This window comes from Suricata suricatta, chromosome 11 (assembly GCF_006229205.1).
Source record: "Suricata suricatta isolate VVHF042 chromosome 11, meerkat_22Aug2017_6uvM2_HiC, whole genome shotgun sequence".
Lineage (NCBI taxonomy): Eukaryota > Metazoa > Chordata > Mammalia > Carnivora > Herpestidae > Suricata > Suricata suricatta.
In genome coordinates this window covers 58388655-58406876 of record NC_043710.1, presented here as the reverse complement: position 1 = coordinate 58406876, position 18222 = coordinate 58388655, and the positions used below count along the sequence as shown (strand labels likewise).

The 18222-nt window shown below is 38.2% G+C and overlaps 1 protein-coding gene across 1 annotated transcript in view; it reads left to right on the top strand.

Moving 5' to 3' along the window:
• The window catches only part of GDPD4 (glycerophosphodiester phosphodiesterase domain containing 4), a 104166-nt gene that overhangs the window by 2434 nt on the left and 83510 nt on the right, over positions 1 to 18222 (top strand). The window contains exons 2-3 of the mRNA XM_029957242.1: positions 10254 to 10450; positions 15094 to 15197. Coding sequence (XP_029813102.1) covers positions 10268 to 10450; positions 15094 to 15197 — 287 coding nt within the window. The 5' untranslated portion in view covers positions 10254 to 10267. The remainder of the gene's footprint in view (positions 1 to 10253; positions 10451 to 15093; positions 15198 to 18222) is intronic.

Here is an 18222-nt window from a genome sequence, read left to right as displayed (position 1 = left end):
TGGATAGTCTTCCCTGCTTTGTTGAAGATGAGTTGACCATAGAGTTATGGGTCCATTTCTGGGTTTTCTATTTTGTTCCATTTATATGTGTGTCTGTTTTTGTGCTAGTACCATACTGTCTTGATGACTGCAGCTTTTAATATAGCTTGAAATCCTGAATCGTGATTCCTCTAGTTTTGTTTTTCTTTTTCAGGATTGCTTTGCCTATTCAGGGTCTTGTGTGGTTCCATACAGATTTTAGGACTGCTTATTCTAGCTCTGTGAAAAATGCTGGTGGTATTTTGATAGGGATTGCATTAAATGTGTAGATTACTTTGGGTAGTATAGACATTTTAACAATGTTCTTCTAATCCATAAACATGAAATGCTTTTCCATTTCTTTGTGTCCTCTTCAATATCTTTCTTAAGTCTTTTATAGTTTTCAGAGTACAGATCATACCTGTTTGGTTAGTTTTATTTCTAGGTATCTTTCTGTTTTTGATGCAGTTGGAAATGAGATTGATTCCTTGATTTCTTTTTCTGCGGCTTCATTATTGGTATATAGAAATGGAACAGATTTTTGCATGTTAATTTTATATCCTGAGATTTTGCTGAATACATGTCTTAGTTCTAGCAAATTTTCGGTGGAGTCGTTCCAGTTTTCTGCATATAGTGAAAGTCTGATTTCTTCCTTGCTAATTCAGATGCCATTTCATTCTGGGGGTATAGCTCGGTGGTAGAGCATTTGACTGCAGATGCCATTTCTTTCTTTTTGTTGTCTGACTGCTGAGGCTAAGACTTCTCATACTAGGTTAAATGTTAATGGTGAGAGTGAACATTCTTATTTTGTTCCCAGCTGTAGGGCAAAGGCTCTCAGTTTTTCCCCCATAGAGTAGAATATCAGCTGTGGATCTTTTGTATATGGCCTTTATGATGTTGAGGTGTGTTCCTTCTAACTTGTTAATGGTTTTTATCAAGAATATATGCTATATTTTGTCAAGTGCTTTGTCTGCATCTGTTCACAGGATCACATGGTTCTTATCCTTTTTTTTAATGTTTAATGATTGATTTGTGAATATTAAACCAGCCCTGCAGCCCAGGAATAAATTCCACCTGATTGTGGTGAATAATTCTTTTAATATACTGTTGACTTCTATTTGCTAGTATCTTGTCGAGAATTTCTAGGTCTGTCTTCATCAGAGATATTGGCCTGTTATTTTCCTTTTTAGTGGAGTCTTTGGTTTTAAAATCAAGGTAGTGCTGGGTTTGTTGAATGAGTTTGGAAGTTTTACTTCCATTTCTATTGTTTGGAACAGTTTGAGAAGAATAGGTATTAACCCTTCTTTAAATGTCTGGAAAAGTTTTATTGGAAAGCCATCTGGCCCTAGACTTTTGTTTGTTTGGGAGACTTTTGATTACTGTTTAATTTCTTTGTTGGTTATGGGTCTGTTAAGTTTTCTATTTCTTCCTGTTTCAGTTTTGGTTATTTGTGAGTTTCTAGGAATTTGTCCATTTTTTCCAATTGCCCAGTTTGTTGGCATATCATTTTTCATAATATTCTCTTATAATTGTATTTATGTGGTGTTGGTTGCAATTGCTCCTATTTCATTCATGATTTTATCTGTTTGGGTCCTTTCTCTTTTCCTATAAGTCTGGCTAGGGATTTATCACTTTTTCTTTTATTCTTTCAAAGAACCAGCTCTTATTTTCATTGATCTGTTCTGGTTTTTTTGTTTGGTTGTTTGTTTGTTCATTTGTTTCTATATTGTTTATTTCTGCTCTAATCTTTATTATTTCCCTTCTTCTTCTGACTTTAGGCTTTATTTGCTCTTTCTTTTCTAGCTCCTTTAAGTATAAAGTTAGGTGTGTGTTTGGGACCTTTCTAGATTCTTGAAGTGAGCCTGAATTGGAATTTGCTTAAAAAAAAAAGTGTAGTAAAAAAAAAAAAAAAAGAAAGGTAAAGAAAAAGCATACCTTTAGGACTGCCTTTGCTGTATCCCAAAGGGTTTTGACTGTCGTGTTTTCATTTTCACTTGATTCCATGTATTTTTAAATTTTTTCTTTAATTTCCTGATTAACTCATTCATTCTTTAGTAAGATGTTCTTTAACCTCCATGTATTTGAGGGCTTTCAAATTTTCTCTTGTGGTTGACTTGAAGTTTCATAGTGTTATGGTCTGATAATATGCATGGTATGATCTCAATATTCTTGTATTTATTGAGAGCTGATTTGTGACCCAGTATATGATCAATTTTGGAGAATGTTCTATATGTACTCGAAAAGACTGTGTATTCTGCTTTAGGATGAAATGTTCTGAATATATCTTGTTAAGTCCATCTGGTTCAGTGTGTCTTCAAAGCCATTGTTTCCTTGTTGATATTCTGCTTAGATGGTCTGTCCATTGCTGGAAGTGGGATGTTAGAGCCCCCTACTATTATTGTTTTATTATCAATGAGTTTCTTTGTTTGTTCGTCACTGATGTATATATTTTGGGGCCCCCAAGTTGGGCATAAATATTTAAATTGTTAGATCTTCCTGATGGATAGATCCTTTAATTATGGTATACTGTCCTTCTTCATCTCTTGTTACTGTCATTGTTTTAAAGTCCAGTTTGTCTGATTATAGGTATGACCATTCCAGTTTTTGACATCTATTAGCATGATAGATGGCTCTCCATCCCCTCAATTTCAATTTGCAGGTGTCTGTAGGTCTAAAATGAGTCTCCACAGGCAGCATAGAGATGGGTCTTTTTTTCTTTATCCATTCTGATACCTTATGTCTTTTGACTGGAGCATATTTAGTTCATTTACATTGAGGGTGATTATTGAAAGATGAGTTTAAGTGCCATTGTATTGCCTGTAGAATTGGTGTTTCTGGTGATGTTCTCTGGTCCTTTCTATTCTTTGTTCCTTTTGATATTTTTGTTTTCCCCTTAAATTTTTTTGCAGGCCTGGTTTAGTGGTTATAGATCCATTTAGTTTTTGTCTGGGAAACTCTTTATCTCTCCTTCTATTCTGAATGACAGGCTTGCTGGATAAAGAATTCTTGGCTGCATATACTTCCCATTCAGCACATTGAATGCATCCTCTTCTCTGGCCTGCCAAGTTTCTGTGGACAGGTCTGCTGAGAACCTGATCTGTCTTCTCTTGTAGGTTAAGGACGTTTTTCTCCTTCTGCTTTCAGGATTCTTTCCTTGTTTGTGTAGTTTGTGAATTTTACTATGATATTCCTTGGTGATGGTTGGCTTTTGTTGAATTTAATGTGACTTCTCTGTGACTCTAGGATTTTGATGTCTGCATCCTTCCCCAAATTAGGGAAGTATTCAGCTATAATTTGCTCAGGTAAACCTTCTGCTCCTTTATCTCTCTCTTTATCTTTTGGGACTTCTGTGATACAAATGTTATTCCATTTTAATAGGCCACTGCGTTCTCTAAATCTTGTATCACGATCCTTTGCCTTTGTTTCTCCCTTCTTTTCAGCTTCATTTTTCGTAATGTTCATCATCTATATTACTGATGCTGCTCTGCTTCATCCGTCCATGCTGTCATGGCATCCATTTGTGATTGCATCTAGGTTATAGTATTTTTTATTTTGCCCTGATTAGATTTTAGTTATTTTATCTCTGTAAAAAGGGATTCTCTGGTGTGTTCTGTTTTTTTTTTTCCCCAACCCCAGCTAGTATTCTTATAATGATGGTTTTAAATTCTAGTTCAGACATCGTAATTATATAGTTGACTAAATCTCTGTCCATTAGTTCTATTGCCTGTTCTTTTTCTGTGGGTGAGTTTCTTTATCTCATCATTTTTGTCCACAGAAGAGAAGAGCAAACCAACAAGCAAAAAACTAACCAACAAGCAAAAGAACAAAGAAACAACAAAAACACAAAAAGACTAGATCCAGAGTGTGTCTTGGTCTGCTCGTTAAAAGACTGAGTTCCAAAAATCAAACCAAAATTTTAAAAACCCAGTAAAATTGGAAATAAAGGAAAATGTATATATATAAAAAATAGTGAAAAGTAAAAAAAAAAGGAATTAAAAAATAAAATAAATGAAAAAAATAAAGAATAAAAGTAAAACACGTTAGATTCTATTTCCCCTGGAGCTGAAGCTTTGTAGCACTGTAATCTGTGGGCTTGGTGCAAGGGAGTTGTTTGTGCTGGTTTTCTGGGGGAGGGGCCTGCTGTGCTATCAGTGGAAATCTGCCCCTGAGGTACAGATTGGGATTTGGTGTAAGTGGCTCCAGCTTCCACTAGGTGGCACTGTTTTGCACACTGATGGCTTTCAGCTCTGAAAGGTAGACTATATATGGTTGAGTCCAGCTCTGTAGCCCCAGAGCTGAAACTATAAACACACACACACACACACACACACACAGGCCCTCTCACTCTGGGGAAACCTCACAGAAGAGCAGTTAAATACTGCTTTTATATCCCCAGTTTCTATCAGACTCTTCTGTTCACCCAGCCTGTGTCCAAGCTTTTTTATCTCAGGTGCATGACTGAGTTTCAAAAGTTCAGATTTTCCTCTGTTCCTCTGGGGGAGGGTCTCACCACACTTTTGCTTGCTGTGGGAGGGCGGTGGGTAGCAGTGGAGTCACAGTTCACCTGTTCAGAGTTTATGTCAGAACAGAAAGCTGGCACCCCTGCTTGTCGCCCTCAGTTGGAGTGAGTCCCCTCTATTATGCCTGGAAACAGCACAGCAAGTTGACATGACCTGTTTTTGTTGTAACCCAAGGGATCCTCAGACCATACTGTCACTCTTGGGATTCTATCCCGCTTCACTACTTGAGCACCTTTAAGCCAGGCACTTCCCCCATGGTAGAGGACTGCTAAAAGTTCAGATTTTGGGCTCCATTGCTTATACTGCTTTGCAGTAGCCTCCTTAAGCTGGCTTCCTACCCGCGGCTGGACCCAGAGCAATGTCTCTTCTGGTAAATTCTCTGCACCTCCTACCTTCCGAATAGTGGTCCCTTTTCTATATGTAGTCTTATAGTTTTTGTCCATTCAGACCTCTGATTGATTTCTTGGTGTTCAGAAAGATTTGATAACCATCTAGCTGTGTTCAAGGGATGAGACAAGCTTGGGGTCTCCCTACCTTGTAGCTTAACTCCAGACTCCTGTAGTTTCATCACAGTTTCATCATTAACCGGTTCAGTTTTTTCTCATTTACATTGTGATTATTTTCCTTTGACCCATGGGTTTTTATAAATAATAGTGTTGGATTCCCAAATGTGGATTTTTGTACTTATCTTTTTTTTATTGATTTCTGGCTGAATTGCACTATAGTCAGAAAATATACTCTTAACATTTCAATTCTTTTTTTTTAATGTTTTATTTATTTTTGATACAGAGAGAGACAGAGCATGAGAGGGGGAGGGGCAGAGAGAGAAGGAGACACAGAACTGGAAGCAGGCTCCGGGCTCTGAGCTAGCTGTCAGCACAGAGCCGACATGAGGCTTGAACCCACGAACGTGAGATCTGACCTGAGCCGAAGTCAGAGGCTCAACTGACTGAGCCACCCAGGCGCCCCAAGATTTCAGTTCTTAGAAGTTCATTACAAACCAATTGTGTGGTTTGATATATGACTTTCGATAAATGTTCCATTTCCCACTGAAAAGAATGTACATTCTCCAGTCATTGAGTATAGTGTTCTGTAAATGTAAATTAAGATTAGTTTGTTAAGTTGTTAAAATCTTCGAATCCTCATAAATTTTTTTGTCTGCTTATTATATCATTTATTGAGGAAAGTATGCTAACTTTCCCACCAAGGTTGTGGATTTTCTCTATTTTCCTATTTTAGAGGTGATGTGATTGGGTGCCTATAAATTGAAAATTGTTTTTTAAGTCATTTTTCATCATTATGAAATGTCCTTCTTTGTCTCTACTATGCTTTTTGCCTCAAGGTCTTTTGATCTGCTGGTAACTAGTGAGGTAGAATGTACCATTTGGCTCCACTTGTTACCCTTCCTTTATTTATGCCTTTTGTGTTCATGCTCTTCGCCTTGTAATTTTACAGTGCCCTCCGTACTATGAGTTGACCTACTCTGTTTCTGACTTTGACTTGAGGACATCCTTTGAAGCAGAGGCTTGAAATGGGCTTGCATGTTAGGACTTAACTCTCTTGGACGGTTTCCAGCACCATGAGAATATACTCAGGCCAACCTGGTTGAATGACACATGGAGCAGAGCCAAGTTAACCCCCCCACCCCCCATCCTACTAGGTTAGGCCATTCTAGATCAGCAGAACACATAGCTGATCAGCTTAGATGTGTGAGCAGTAAATGCTTATTGTTATATGTGACTAAGGTTTTGTTTTTGGTTGATACATGGCAATATCCTGGTAACAGGATACTGATACACATAACACACACACACACACACACACACACACACACACACACACACAAGATATATATGTTTACACTGTTTTATCTTTGGTATCAGTAAACCAAACTCTTGTAAGGAGCACAGGATTGGGCTTTGTATTTTAATCCAGTTAGACAATCTTTTTAAATTCTTTTTTATTTATTTTGAGAGTCGGGGGCGGGAGAGATAGAGACAGAGAGAGAGAGAATGAATGCGTGAGAGAATGCGTGAATTGGGGAGGGGGAGAGAGAGAATCCCAAGCAGGCTCCGTGCTCAGCACAGAGCCCGATGCAGGCTTGATCCCATAACTATGAGATCATGACCTGAGCTGAAATGAGATTGGATGCCCAACTTACTGAGTCACCCAGGTGCCCCTGGTTAGACAATTTTAATGTTTTTTTTCATTGGAGCATTTAGTCTATTTACCTTTATAGGAATTACTGGTATTTTAAATTTCAATTTGGCATTTACTACTTGCTTTCTATTTGTTCTCCTGTTCTGTATTCCTTTTCCACCTTTTTCTTGCTTTTTGATCGAGTAATATTTATCATTCCATTTCATCTTCTTTGTTAACTTATTATATACACCTGTTTCCAGAGGTTACTTTGTGGTTATGGAACACATCTTTAACTTCTCAGAGTCTACTTTCGAGTAACAGTATACCTCTTCACATATAGTACGAGAACTAACACTGCACTTTCATTTCCCATCTCCTGGCCTTTGAACCATTGCTATTGTACAGTTTACTTCTACAGTTGTTATAAGCTGCCGTATTCATTGTTCTGTTTTTACTTCAATGATCTTGTCAAGTAATTTTATAAATAAAAATATTATTTTATATCACCCATATATTTAGTATTTCCAATGCACATCATTTCTTTAATAAGTGTGCCTTTCCACCTGGTACCTCCTTTTTCCTTTATACAGAATGGCTTTAACATCTCTTACAGTATAAGTCAGCTGGTGATTAATTCTTCTAGTTCCAGTTTTGCATATCTGAAAAGGTCTTTATTTCACTTTCATTTTTTAAGACTGTTTACGCTGAGTGCTGAATTCTAGCTTAACATGTTCAGTTTTGTTAGGTTCTTTTCCAGACAATCTAGATTTTATTAAAAAAATTTTTTTAATATAGTTTATTGTCAAGTTGGTTTCCATATAACACCCAGGGCTAATCCTATCAAGTGTCCTCCTCCATGCCCATCACCCATTTTCCCCTCTCCTCCCTCCATCAGTCCTGTTTGTTCTCGCTTCTTTAAAGGTGTTGCTCCACTGTCTTTTGGCTTCTACTGTTTTCAACAAGAAATTATTTTTGTTGAAAAAATGTCAAGAAGTCATTATCTTTGTTCCTCTACATGTAATGTTTTTTCTCTCTGGCTGGTTTAGAGATTTTTCTCTTTTGTAGTGTTTTTAAACATCTTGATTATGCTGTGTCTTGTGGTTTGCTGTATGTGCCTTTTCCTTGGGGTCTGTTGTGCTTCTTGGGTCTTTATAGTTTTCATCAAATAAGGAAATTTAGAGCCATTAATTCTTCAAATATTGTGTTTATCCCTTGCTTTCTCTCTCCCTTCTTTTAGGGACTCCAGGCTCATTCATATAAGACTGCATATTTAAAATTTATTTATATAGGACTGCAGCTCACATCTGATCTCTTCATTTAAAAGAATTTCTCAAGTTCTCTAATCTTTTCTCTTGTAGTGTCTAATCTACTATTAATCTTGGCAGTATATTTTTCATCTCAGATATTAGATCTTTCATCTCTAGAAGTTCATTTTACATCTTTTAAAAATATCTTACATGCTTGTTTTCCTCTACTGTCTTAAATGTATTAAATGTAGTTGTGAAGATGTTTGGTGTCCTTCCCTACCAATTCTACCATCTGAGACATTTTTGAGTTGTTGACTCCATATGGGTACATTCTCTTACTTTTTCATGTTCCTGGTAAATCTTGATTGAATGCTGGGCATTAAGAATTTTGTTTCGTTGGCTACTTCTTGTATTTTGTTTTTTTAATTGTGATCTTTGTTTCAGAACATAGCCAAATTACTTGGAAACATTTTGATTCTTTGGAAACTCACCTCTTAGCTTTGTTTGGCCAGGCCATAGTAGCCTGTAATGAAATAAGGCCTAATTTTTCCCACTATTGTGGCAGTCCCCTTCCAAGTATGCTTCCTAGGGCCTCATGTATTATAAGGTTTTTCTGCTCCCGTGGAAACACCAACTATTTACAGCCTTTTGTGAGTTCTAAAGATTATGTAACCACTACCTTTTGTGTGTTTCTGTCCCTTGCTTCAGGTAATTTCTTCACAAGCATGTATTGATTAATATTCAATTGGAGACTCAGGGAAAAACACAGAAGGGGATCTTCTACTTCCCTAAACTCCCATTTCTGTTCCCTTAGTTCAGGGATACTGCCAGGGTTCCCTGCTTCCTCACTTCCAGCCCTTCATCCTGGAACCTAGTTAGTTTGTAAATGGGGCATTTATAATACTTCTTTGTTTCTTCTCTCTCAAGGATTGCCATCATTCACTGCCTGTTGTCAACTGTGAGAAAACTGTTCTTTCATATTTACCCCAGTTTTTTGGTACTTAAGGTGGAGGGCTACTCCAGTCGTTGTTAGTCCCATTTTTGCCAGAAGTATACATTCAGACTATGCATTCTGAACTATAACATTCTTAACTACAGCACTGCCTTCCACAGAAAAACACAGTGGAGCGCCACAGAAAGTTTTCAGGGACAGAGACAATAGTCTCTAGGATCAGGAGACAATAGTCTCCTGGGATTGGGCCCTTTAAGACTTGGTTTATTTATTTTTTTTTAATTAAAAATTTTTAAATGTTTTATTTATTTTTGAGAGAGCCAGCATGAGCAGGGGAGGGAGACACAGAATCTGAAGCAGGCTCCAGGCTTTGAGTTAGCTGTCAGCACAGAGCCCAACATGGGGCTCGAACCCACAAACCGTGAGAACATGACCTGAGCTGAAGCCAGACGCTTAACTGACTGAGCCACCCAGGCGCCCTGTTTTTTTTTTTTAATACTTTTATTTTTTCCCTAATTCCACACATTCTCCGAAAGTCTCCTATCACAGTAAGGTGAGAAAATGCAGCAGGGACAACTAGACATACCTCAATATCTATTTTTCTTTTCCTTTCCCTTCCTTGAGAAAATCTGTCAGTGAAATGTCATGTTCAGCTTCTATAAGTATCCTTAAAATAAGGGGGAACATCCTTCTTTGTTCTTCCTCCTTTCTCATAGTTGGAATTTAGGATGATGTACCTCGAGCAACCATTTTGGACCCTGCGAAGGAAGCCCTGTGCTGTGGGGGGACAGCCAGATGGAAGATGTGTGGGTTCCTGATGACATTGGGAAGCCATATACCATGTAACATTTGAAGCATTTTTGTTGGCAAAAGAAAAAATAAACTTGTCTTATTTCAGCTATTCCTACTTTGAATAGTCCATCATTTAAATTGAGGCTGTCCCTAACTAATTCCGTCTGGGAGAGGAGCGGAAGGGAAGGGGCCGGCCGCTGTACCTCTGAGGCACTAGTGGTCAATTCTGTTTTTCACAGCCCTCACCCTTAAGTTCTCAAGTTACTTCAAAAGCATACTACAGTTGGAAAAACACATTTGTATATATTGTCTAATTTGATGCTTTCAGCATTTATCATTGTCGAGGACAGAGAATATGGTCCCATTTTAGAGATGAGAAAACTGAACTTCGAATGGTAGATGGCTGCAGTAAGTATTCAACAGTTTAGTGGGAAAGGTAGGGTGAAGCTCTGCTCATCTGCGCCGAATCCAGCACATTATCCTAGATTATAAACTTTGAAAACCTATCTATTTTTGATGGAATTTTCTATGGAACAGTGAGGTAGGAAACATTTGAATATCCTAATTGTTTTGTCATTGCAGAGGAAGGGTGAACCATGCTTAAGGCCAACAGCACTGAGCCTGGGAGCCAGCCAAAACGTCTGCAAAAGCCTAAGCCGTGGATCATAGGCACCTGCGACCGACGATGCTGTGTCACCTTACTTACTGGGTGCTACACCTGCGAGTGGCAAATCAAGCAGGAGAAGAGGTCTAGACCCGGACCCTGCTGCTGCTCTTGGGTACAGAGAGGTGGGAAGGGGCGGGACCATTCTTTCCCACATGTAGGGAACATGGGCTGGTCCCTGCCCGCTTGGGGGCTCATGAGATTCTCCAGAACTGGGCATGGCAGGGTTCTAGTTCTTTGATGAAAAGCCTGCCACAATTCTGGAACCAAAGTTAGCCTTATAGAAATATATGCTTGTCTTCTTCATCTTTCACTTTTGTGCTTTACTTCTCCTTTTTATTCCTACCTCTTTATGTCATTCATTTATTTTTGCTTTTATTCATTTAGTGAGCTTTAAGAAAAAATGAAGTTTAGATACAACTAGATGTTTTTGACTAGAAATTACAGGAATCCCTGAATCCTTTATTCTTTCTTCATTGTGAGTTTCTCAGAGGAGTTATGCTTACTGAGAAAATGAAGAAAAACAGCAAGTGAGAAACAAGATAGTCCTTTATTATTGGTCAGGCTAATGCCTGATTTTCCCTAGTGAAAAACTTCAGTAAGGCTGAGTGGCAACATGTGGCCTGCCTCATCAAGGGCCTCTTTCTCTCTCTCTTTCCTTCCTTCCTTCCTTCCTTCCTTCCTTCCATTTTAGAGAGAGAGAGAGAGCAAGCACATGAACAGGGGAGAGGGGCAGAGGGAAGGAGGGAGAGGGGGAGAGAGAGAGAGAGGCAGTAAGTAAGCAGGCTCCATGCTCAGCAAGGAGCCCAGTGTAGGGCTTGATCCCATTACACTAGGATCATGACCTGAGCCCAAATCAAGAGCTGGATGGTCAACTGAATGAGCCACCCAGGTGCTCTGAGGGCCTCTTTCTTTAAACTCTAAGCTGTCTGCTGGCACCCTTTGGTGGGCTGTTTGATATAAGAGACAAAACAACGAGCACACTGAAGTGATAAGAGGGGGGTTGTATCATGTACCTTCATGCACTTGTAGGCCCAACTAGGGTCTGAGATTCTGAATAGTTCGATTACTAATTTCTTATGCCTGTATATAGGGAACACATATCAGGAAAGGGGTAGAATCAGGAGACTTGCCTAGATTAGGAGCAGTGTTCTTCTGTCTCCTATATCTTTGCTTCCAAGATACTATACTAGCTTATAGCTTCTAAGCACTAATTTATATACTAGTGACTGGGAATAACAGAAATGCCTTAGATACGATTCTTGCTGTCAAGTAATTCATGGTCTGCTGGTGGAAAAGACCAGCACACATGGAGTCTCAAAATACTGAGAGTGTTGGGATGCCTGGGTGGCTCAGTCGGTTATTTCAGTGTCTGACTCTGGCTCAGGTCATGATTTCACATCTCATGGGTCAAGGTCCATGTTGGGCTCTGTGCTGACAGCTCAGAACCTGAAGCCTACTTAGGATTCTCTGTCTCCCTCTCTCTCTGCCCCTCCCTGCTCATATTTATTCTCATATTCTCTCTCTCAAAAATAAACATAAAAAATTAAAAATACTGAGAGTATCATGTATGTGTGTATGCATACATGCTTCCATATGCCGAGGGAGGGGCTGAAAACAGCTTTATACAGAAGGTGAAAGGAGATTAAGAATTGGGTAAGTATTAGGGAATGGCAGAGAAATGGTATAAGAGGAATCAAGGGACATTGGTATAAGGTTTAATTTTAGGTGGAACAGAGGATACAAATGGAGAAGTGGTGGGAAACAAAGATGGAGAGGGAGGTGGGACAGGTGCTTTGAAGAATTTGTGGTTTGAAGAATTTGACCTCTGCCATGTAGGGGATAAAGAATCCCTAATAATTTTAAGCTAATGATGTTGCTTCATCTATGTTTTGGAACTATTATTTGATCATGTGTAGAATGCATTGGAAAGTACAAAATAGGGAGGGAGACGTCTTTGCCTTCAAAGAGAAAGCAATAGCAGTATTGAAGGTAAGAGATGTTGGTGGCCTGAATTAGAGTAGTGATGATAAACTGGAGAAGAGAAGAATTGATTCAGCCTATATTTATTACCTAGGGATGAGGTAGTAAGTTATGAGAGTTAATGTGTAGTAAAAGAAGGAGACAGGGAAACTTCATGGGAAGGAGGACATTTGAGGCAGCCTGGACTAGAGCCTAGGAGAATGTTTGGATACTATTTCCAGCTCTGCTCTTGGGCTGGCAATGTGAGATCTCTGAGCCTCTCTAGAGCTAGAGAATTGAACCAGATAACTCCTAAGGTCTCTAGATAATTCTCAAGGCTCCATTCTGCTCAGAGGAAGGAGTATAGCATATAGCATAAGAAAATCTTGGGGTTCCTGGGTGGCTCAGTTGGTTAAGCATCTGACTTCGGCTCAGGTTATGATCTCACGGTTCGTGGGTTCAAGCAGTCTGGAGCCTGCTTTGGATTCTGTGTCTCCTTCTCTCTCTGCTCCTCCCCTGCTCACACTCTCTCTGTCCTTCAAAAATAAATAAACACAAAAGAATTAAAGGAAAAGAAAAACAATAAAAGAAAGAACTGAAATCTTGTGTTTTGGGGAAAGGCTACCTGGCTTCACCACTGACTATCTCCAAATTAGAGCTTTACCACTGTGTTCCTTTGGGCAAGTTACTTGACATTTGGTGCTTTAGATTCCTCATGATAATATTGGAGATGGTGGTAACAGTACCCACCAATGCGAGTTTGTGAGTACTGTTGTGGGGATGGAAGAGGTAATATATGAGAAACACTTAGAATTGTGGTTGGCACACAATTAGCACTCAATAAATGTTAGCTATTTTATTACTCTTCTTGTGGAACCGATCTATCGTGTATAAAAATACTGGTACAAGGGATTATGGGTAGAGGGAATGAGGTGGTCAGATGTCAAGGGATAGAGAAGCACAGCGGCGCGCTTAGGGAATAACAGAGTTACATTGTTGAATTAGGGACGTGTAAAACAATGGGAAGCAAGGTTGGAAAGGAATATTTTGATCAAATTACGAAACATCTTTGTGTCAAGCTGAAGTATTTGGACTTTCCCTTGTAAACTGTGGGGAGCCTTTGAAAATGATTGTGCAAGAGTGGCAACAATGAGAACCTATTATAAAATAAGGAAATGGATCTATTCAATAAAAACCAGTTTGTGGAACATTTACGATGTCCCACAGTGAATAAGACAACTAAGGCCTCAGCCCTCCTGCAGCTTACAATCTAGGGGGTTGCATTAGTTAGTAGACCATAAATGAAGAAAGGTATTTCAGATAATAAGAGCTTTGAAGATAATAAATAGGGAAATGTGTTAGAATCTGGGATGAGAGAGTGGTTAGAGAAGACCTCTTTGAAAAAATGTCATTGCGCTATCTCCGAAATAGAGAGGTAGAGTCAGCCACGTAAACAACTTGAGGCAAAAGTTTTCTAGGCAAAAGGACCAGAAAGTATGAAGCTCTTGAAGGAGAAACACATTTGGTCCTCTTCTGGAGACAGAAAGAAGGCCAGTGTGGCTGGAGGTCAGAGATGGAGTGTATAGAACGGAATGAGGTCAAGGACAGATGGGTTGACCATGGAGGATCTCATGGGCAGTTTGAATGCTCTGGTGGGTTTTGAGCAGGGGAATGACATTATCTGATAGATATTTTTAAAGCTCCACACGAGATTTAGTAGAGAATGAGTATAAGACCTGAGTCAAAGATCCTGTTCTCTTCATCCTCCTAAACTCAGAGTATACCTTGATAGCTGTAAGATCTCTCATCTTTTTGGAATACAGTTTCTACGTTTTTCATTTAATTTCTTTATTTTTACTTTTCACAATAATACCATAATCTAGACAGGGCAGGGATCATTTTGTCCAGATTAAAGATTACAGATTAAAGGCAACATTTCTTATTCATGTGATACATAATGGTTAAGATTATAACTCAGGTAGCAACCCAAACCTAATATTCCTAGGAGGGACTTGGCAACCTCTGGTATGGCTGGTTTGTGATGTGACTTTCAACGTAGGGGATTGTCTTCAGGGCTGTTTAAATGCCTCCTCTGTAAAGATATCCTCCATCCTGGCTTTAGGCTCAGAGGTCTAGGCACTGACTCTGTCACTTCTTGGGTATGTGACCTTGAGTCAATTACTTTACCTCTCTGAGTTTTAGTTCTTCTGCAAAAGGAGGTTAACAATACCTAACTTAAATCGCTGTCATCGAAATGTTAAACAAATGAAAGTACTTTGTGAAATTTCTAGCATTGTACTAGCACAAAGAAGCTACTCAAAAAAAAAAGCCTTATTTCCTAACGTGTCCTCTATCCCCCAAATTTGGGGAAATAAGTGACTAAATGAACCAGTGAATGAGTGATGAGTGAATGAATTACTTGATGAGTGAGTCACCAAACAAACATTTGGTAGATGAAGAGGGATAAATGCAACAGATGATTAAGAACCAGCGACACTGAAGGAGCTGTGGTAGGTGCTGGTAGGGTAGAGGTGTGTAACAGCAGTTCCTTTCCCTCAAGGAAGAAACCGTCTCACCAGATACAGACTTAGAAGTGTGTAATTGCAGTTATGTGTAATAAATGTTAGAAATAGGCTTATACAAAATTCCACAGTAGTAAAGAGAATACTGTGGTCACTCCAGTCTCCACAGGATAATGAACTGCAACTATACAGAACTTTGACAAGTATATACAGGTACTGGTGAGGTGACATGGATAAATGTATCTAATTTATACTTCTTTCTTTCTCTTCCCAGAAAGAGTGTATGTTTTACCTGTGCCTGATTATTTCATTTCTCTTGTCTGTGGTTTTGCTGTTCGTCTGGATAGAAACTTCAAATGAATACTTTGGCTTTGACTGGTGAGTTTCATGTTTTGTATTTTCCTTTGTATAGAGACTTGTTGGTTTGCTGACCTCCAGAATTGAATCTCAGGATGAAAAAATTTAGTGGCAAAGGAGGGAGGATGGACAAAATGGGGCTTTCCACAGTGGGTGGATGAGAGCCTAACTCTGGGATGGAGGAAGAATGCTCAGCACCCTCACTTACTACGTTTCCTTTCCACCTCTGCTCACTCTCACATTTAGACCAAATCTGGCTCAGTGAGAAGTTTTTTCTGTTTTTCCAGTATCCCCAGTATTTATTCAGATGATTCTCTGACACCTTGTTCCTCAGTCTTTTTGTCTGGGTTGCTGATGCCTACATGGTCTTGATGATCTCTGTCTACCAACCCTCATGTACTCTGCCTTACCTTGGCCTCTGCCTCTTACCTTCTGTCCTTAGGGGGCTTCCTAGGACTCTGAACATAGTAGTGGGTCCTTCTTGGCACCCTTTCATGGCCACATTCTTCATCCTGAACTGCTCCCAGCTCTTCCAGTTTCTCTGGCTTGAAGGATCTTATCCATTATTTGGCATTTGGGGGAGGGGGGATGTTTGGATATGAGGCTTTTTAAAAAAATGGAATACCATTTAGTTTTATCTCTGTAGAAGTAAAATATGATTTGTTTTAAATGTAGAAAATTAGAAAATATAAAAATTGGCATAGTCTTATTCTTGAGTGATATTTTATAGCCTTTTGTTTTACGCTTATTTTTGTATTGCACGAATACCATACATATATATATAATTTTGCTTTTTCTTATCATTACAGTTACATTTTGACTAATTATTAAAAACTGAACATCGTTTAAGATGATTTTAAAGTATTTCATGACATGAAGATGAAATACACTTAACCACTTTTTATTGTTGTGCATTAGGAGTGTTTCCAATTTTCTTTTTTTTATAAAATAAGAGTGCAGAGAAAGCTTTATATTCTGACTTAGATCTTAGAGCCCTGCAAGCAGTGTTACTAAGTCAAGAAGAAAAGACACTTGTAAAACTCATCATGCCTGTTGCTGAAGTACTTTCTCAAAAGGCTGTAGTGATTGTTAGGCATAACAAGTATATGAGAGTTTCTGTTTTAACCTGCCATTGACAGCATGAACTGTTCTGATTTTGAATAATTTTTATTAATTTTCTAGATAGAATTTGTTTTCTTTTTATCATTGAATAAGTGTTAAAATAGTTTAATTTATATTCTTTTTAGTTTTCTTGCCTATTGTGGGATTTTTAGTGAGTTTTCTTATCAGTTTACATGCTTGTTTTATTTATGGATCAGTTCTAAGTTACTAAAAAGCACTTGAAATACAAACTGTTTCATTTCTTATGTTTAGAAAATTTCCCCCAGTTAAAAAATGTTTTATTGAGATATTGACATACAACATTTTATTAGTTCCAGATGTACTAATGATTTGATATTTGTATATATTGCAAAATGATCACCGTATTAAATTTAGTTAACATCCATCAATACATCATTACAATTTCTAGTTTCAATTTAAACTAGTTTTTAGTTGTAAACTAGTAAACTAGTGTAAATCTAATTTTAGTGTAAACTAGTTTAAATCTAGTTAACATTTTTTTGTAATGGAAACATTTAAGCTCTAGTCTCTTAGCAACTTTCAAATATATAATATAGTGTCATTAATTACACTTACTATGCCATACATTACATCAAGACTCTATATACATATATAACTGGAAGTTTGCACCTTTTTGTCCACCTTCACCTTCACCCCCTGCCTCTGGAAACCACCAATCTGTTTTCTGTATCTGTACATTTAGTTTAGTTATTTCTTTTTTTGGTTAAGATTTCATATAAATGAAAACATATGGTATTTGTCTTTTCTCTGACTTATTCACTTAGCATAATGCCCTCAAGGATTATCCATGTTGCCACAATGGTAGGATTTCCTCTTTTTTATGGCTGAATATACACACACACTCACACACACACACACACACACACACACACACACACACACACATATACACACATACACACATTGTTTCTCCATTCATCGACCAGTAGACACTTAGGCTGTTTCCATGTCTTGCTATTGTAAATAACACTGCAATGAATATGGAGGTTATATATCTTTTCAAGTTAGTGTTTTCATTTCCTTTGATAAATACCTGGGAGTGGGATTACTGGATCATATGGTAGCACTATTCTTAATTTTCTTTAATTTTTTAATGTTTTTTAAAGTTTATTTTTGAGAGAGAGAGAGCACGCTCGCATGTGCGTGCAAGTGGGGGAGGGTCACAGAGAGGGAGACACAGAATCTGAAGCAGCTCCACACTCTGAGCTGTCAGCCCTGAGCCAGATGTGGGCCTCAAACTTGTGAACCGTGAGATCATGACCAGAGCCAAAGTCAGATGCTTAACTGACTGAGACACTAGGCGGCCCTCTGTTCTTAATTTTTTGAGGAACCTTCGTACTGTTTTCCACAGTGACTGTACCAATTTCTGTTCCCACCAATAGTACACAAAGCTCTCCTTTCTCTATATCCTCACCAACACTTTTTTTGAGATATAATTCATGCACAACATTATGTTAGTTTTTGATGTATCACATAATTATTTCATATTTGTATATCTCACAAAATGATCATATAAGTCTAGTTTATATCTGCCATAGTTGCAAATATTTTTTTCTTATGATGAGAATTTTTAAGATTTACTCTCTTAGCAATGGTCAAATGTACAATACAATTAATATTAACTATAGTTACCATGCTGTACACTCCCATGACTGATTTATTTTATTACTGGAATTTGTACCTCTTGACTCCCTTCACCCATTTTCTCTACCTACCATGCCCTGCCTCTGTCAGCCGCCAGTCTGTTCTCTTTATCTATGAGCTTGGTTTTTGTTTTGTTTGTTTTGTTTTGTTTTTAGATTACACGTATAAGTGGGACCATATGGTATTTGTCTTTCTCTGACTTACTTCACTTATAATACTCTCAAGGTCTCTCATGTTGTTGCAAATAGCAAGCTTTCAT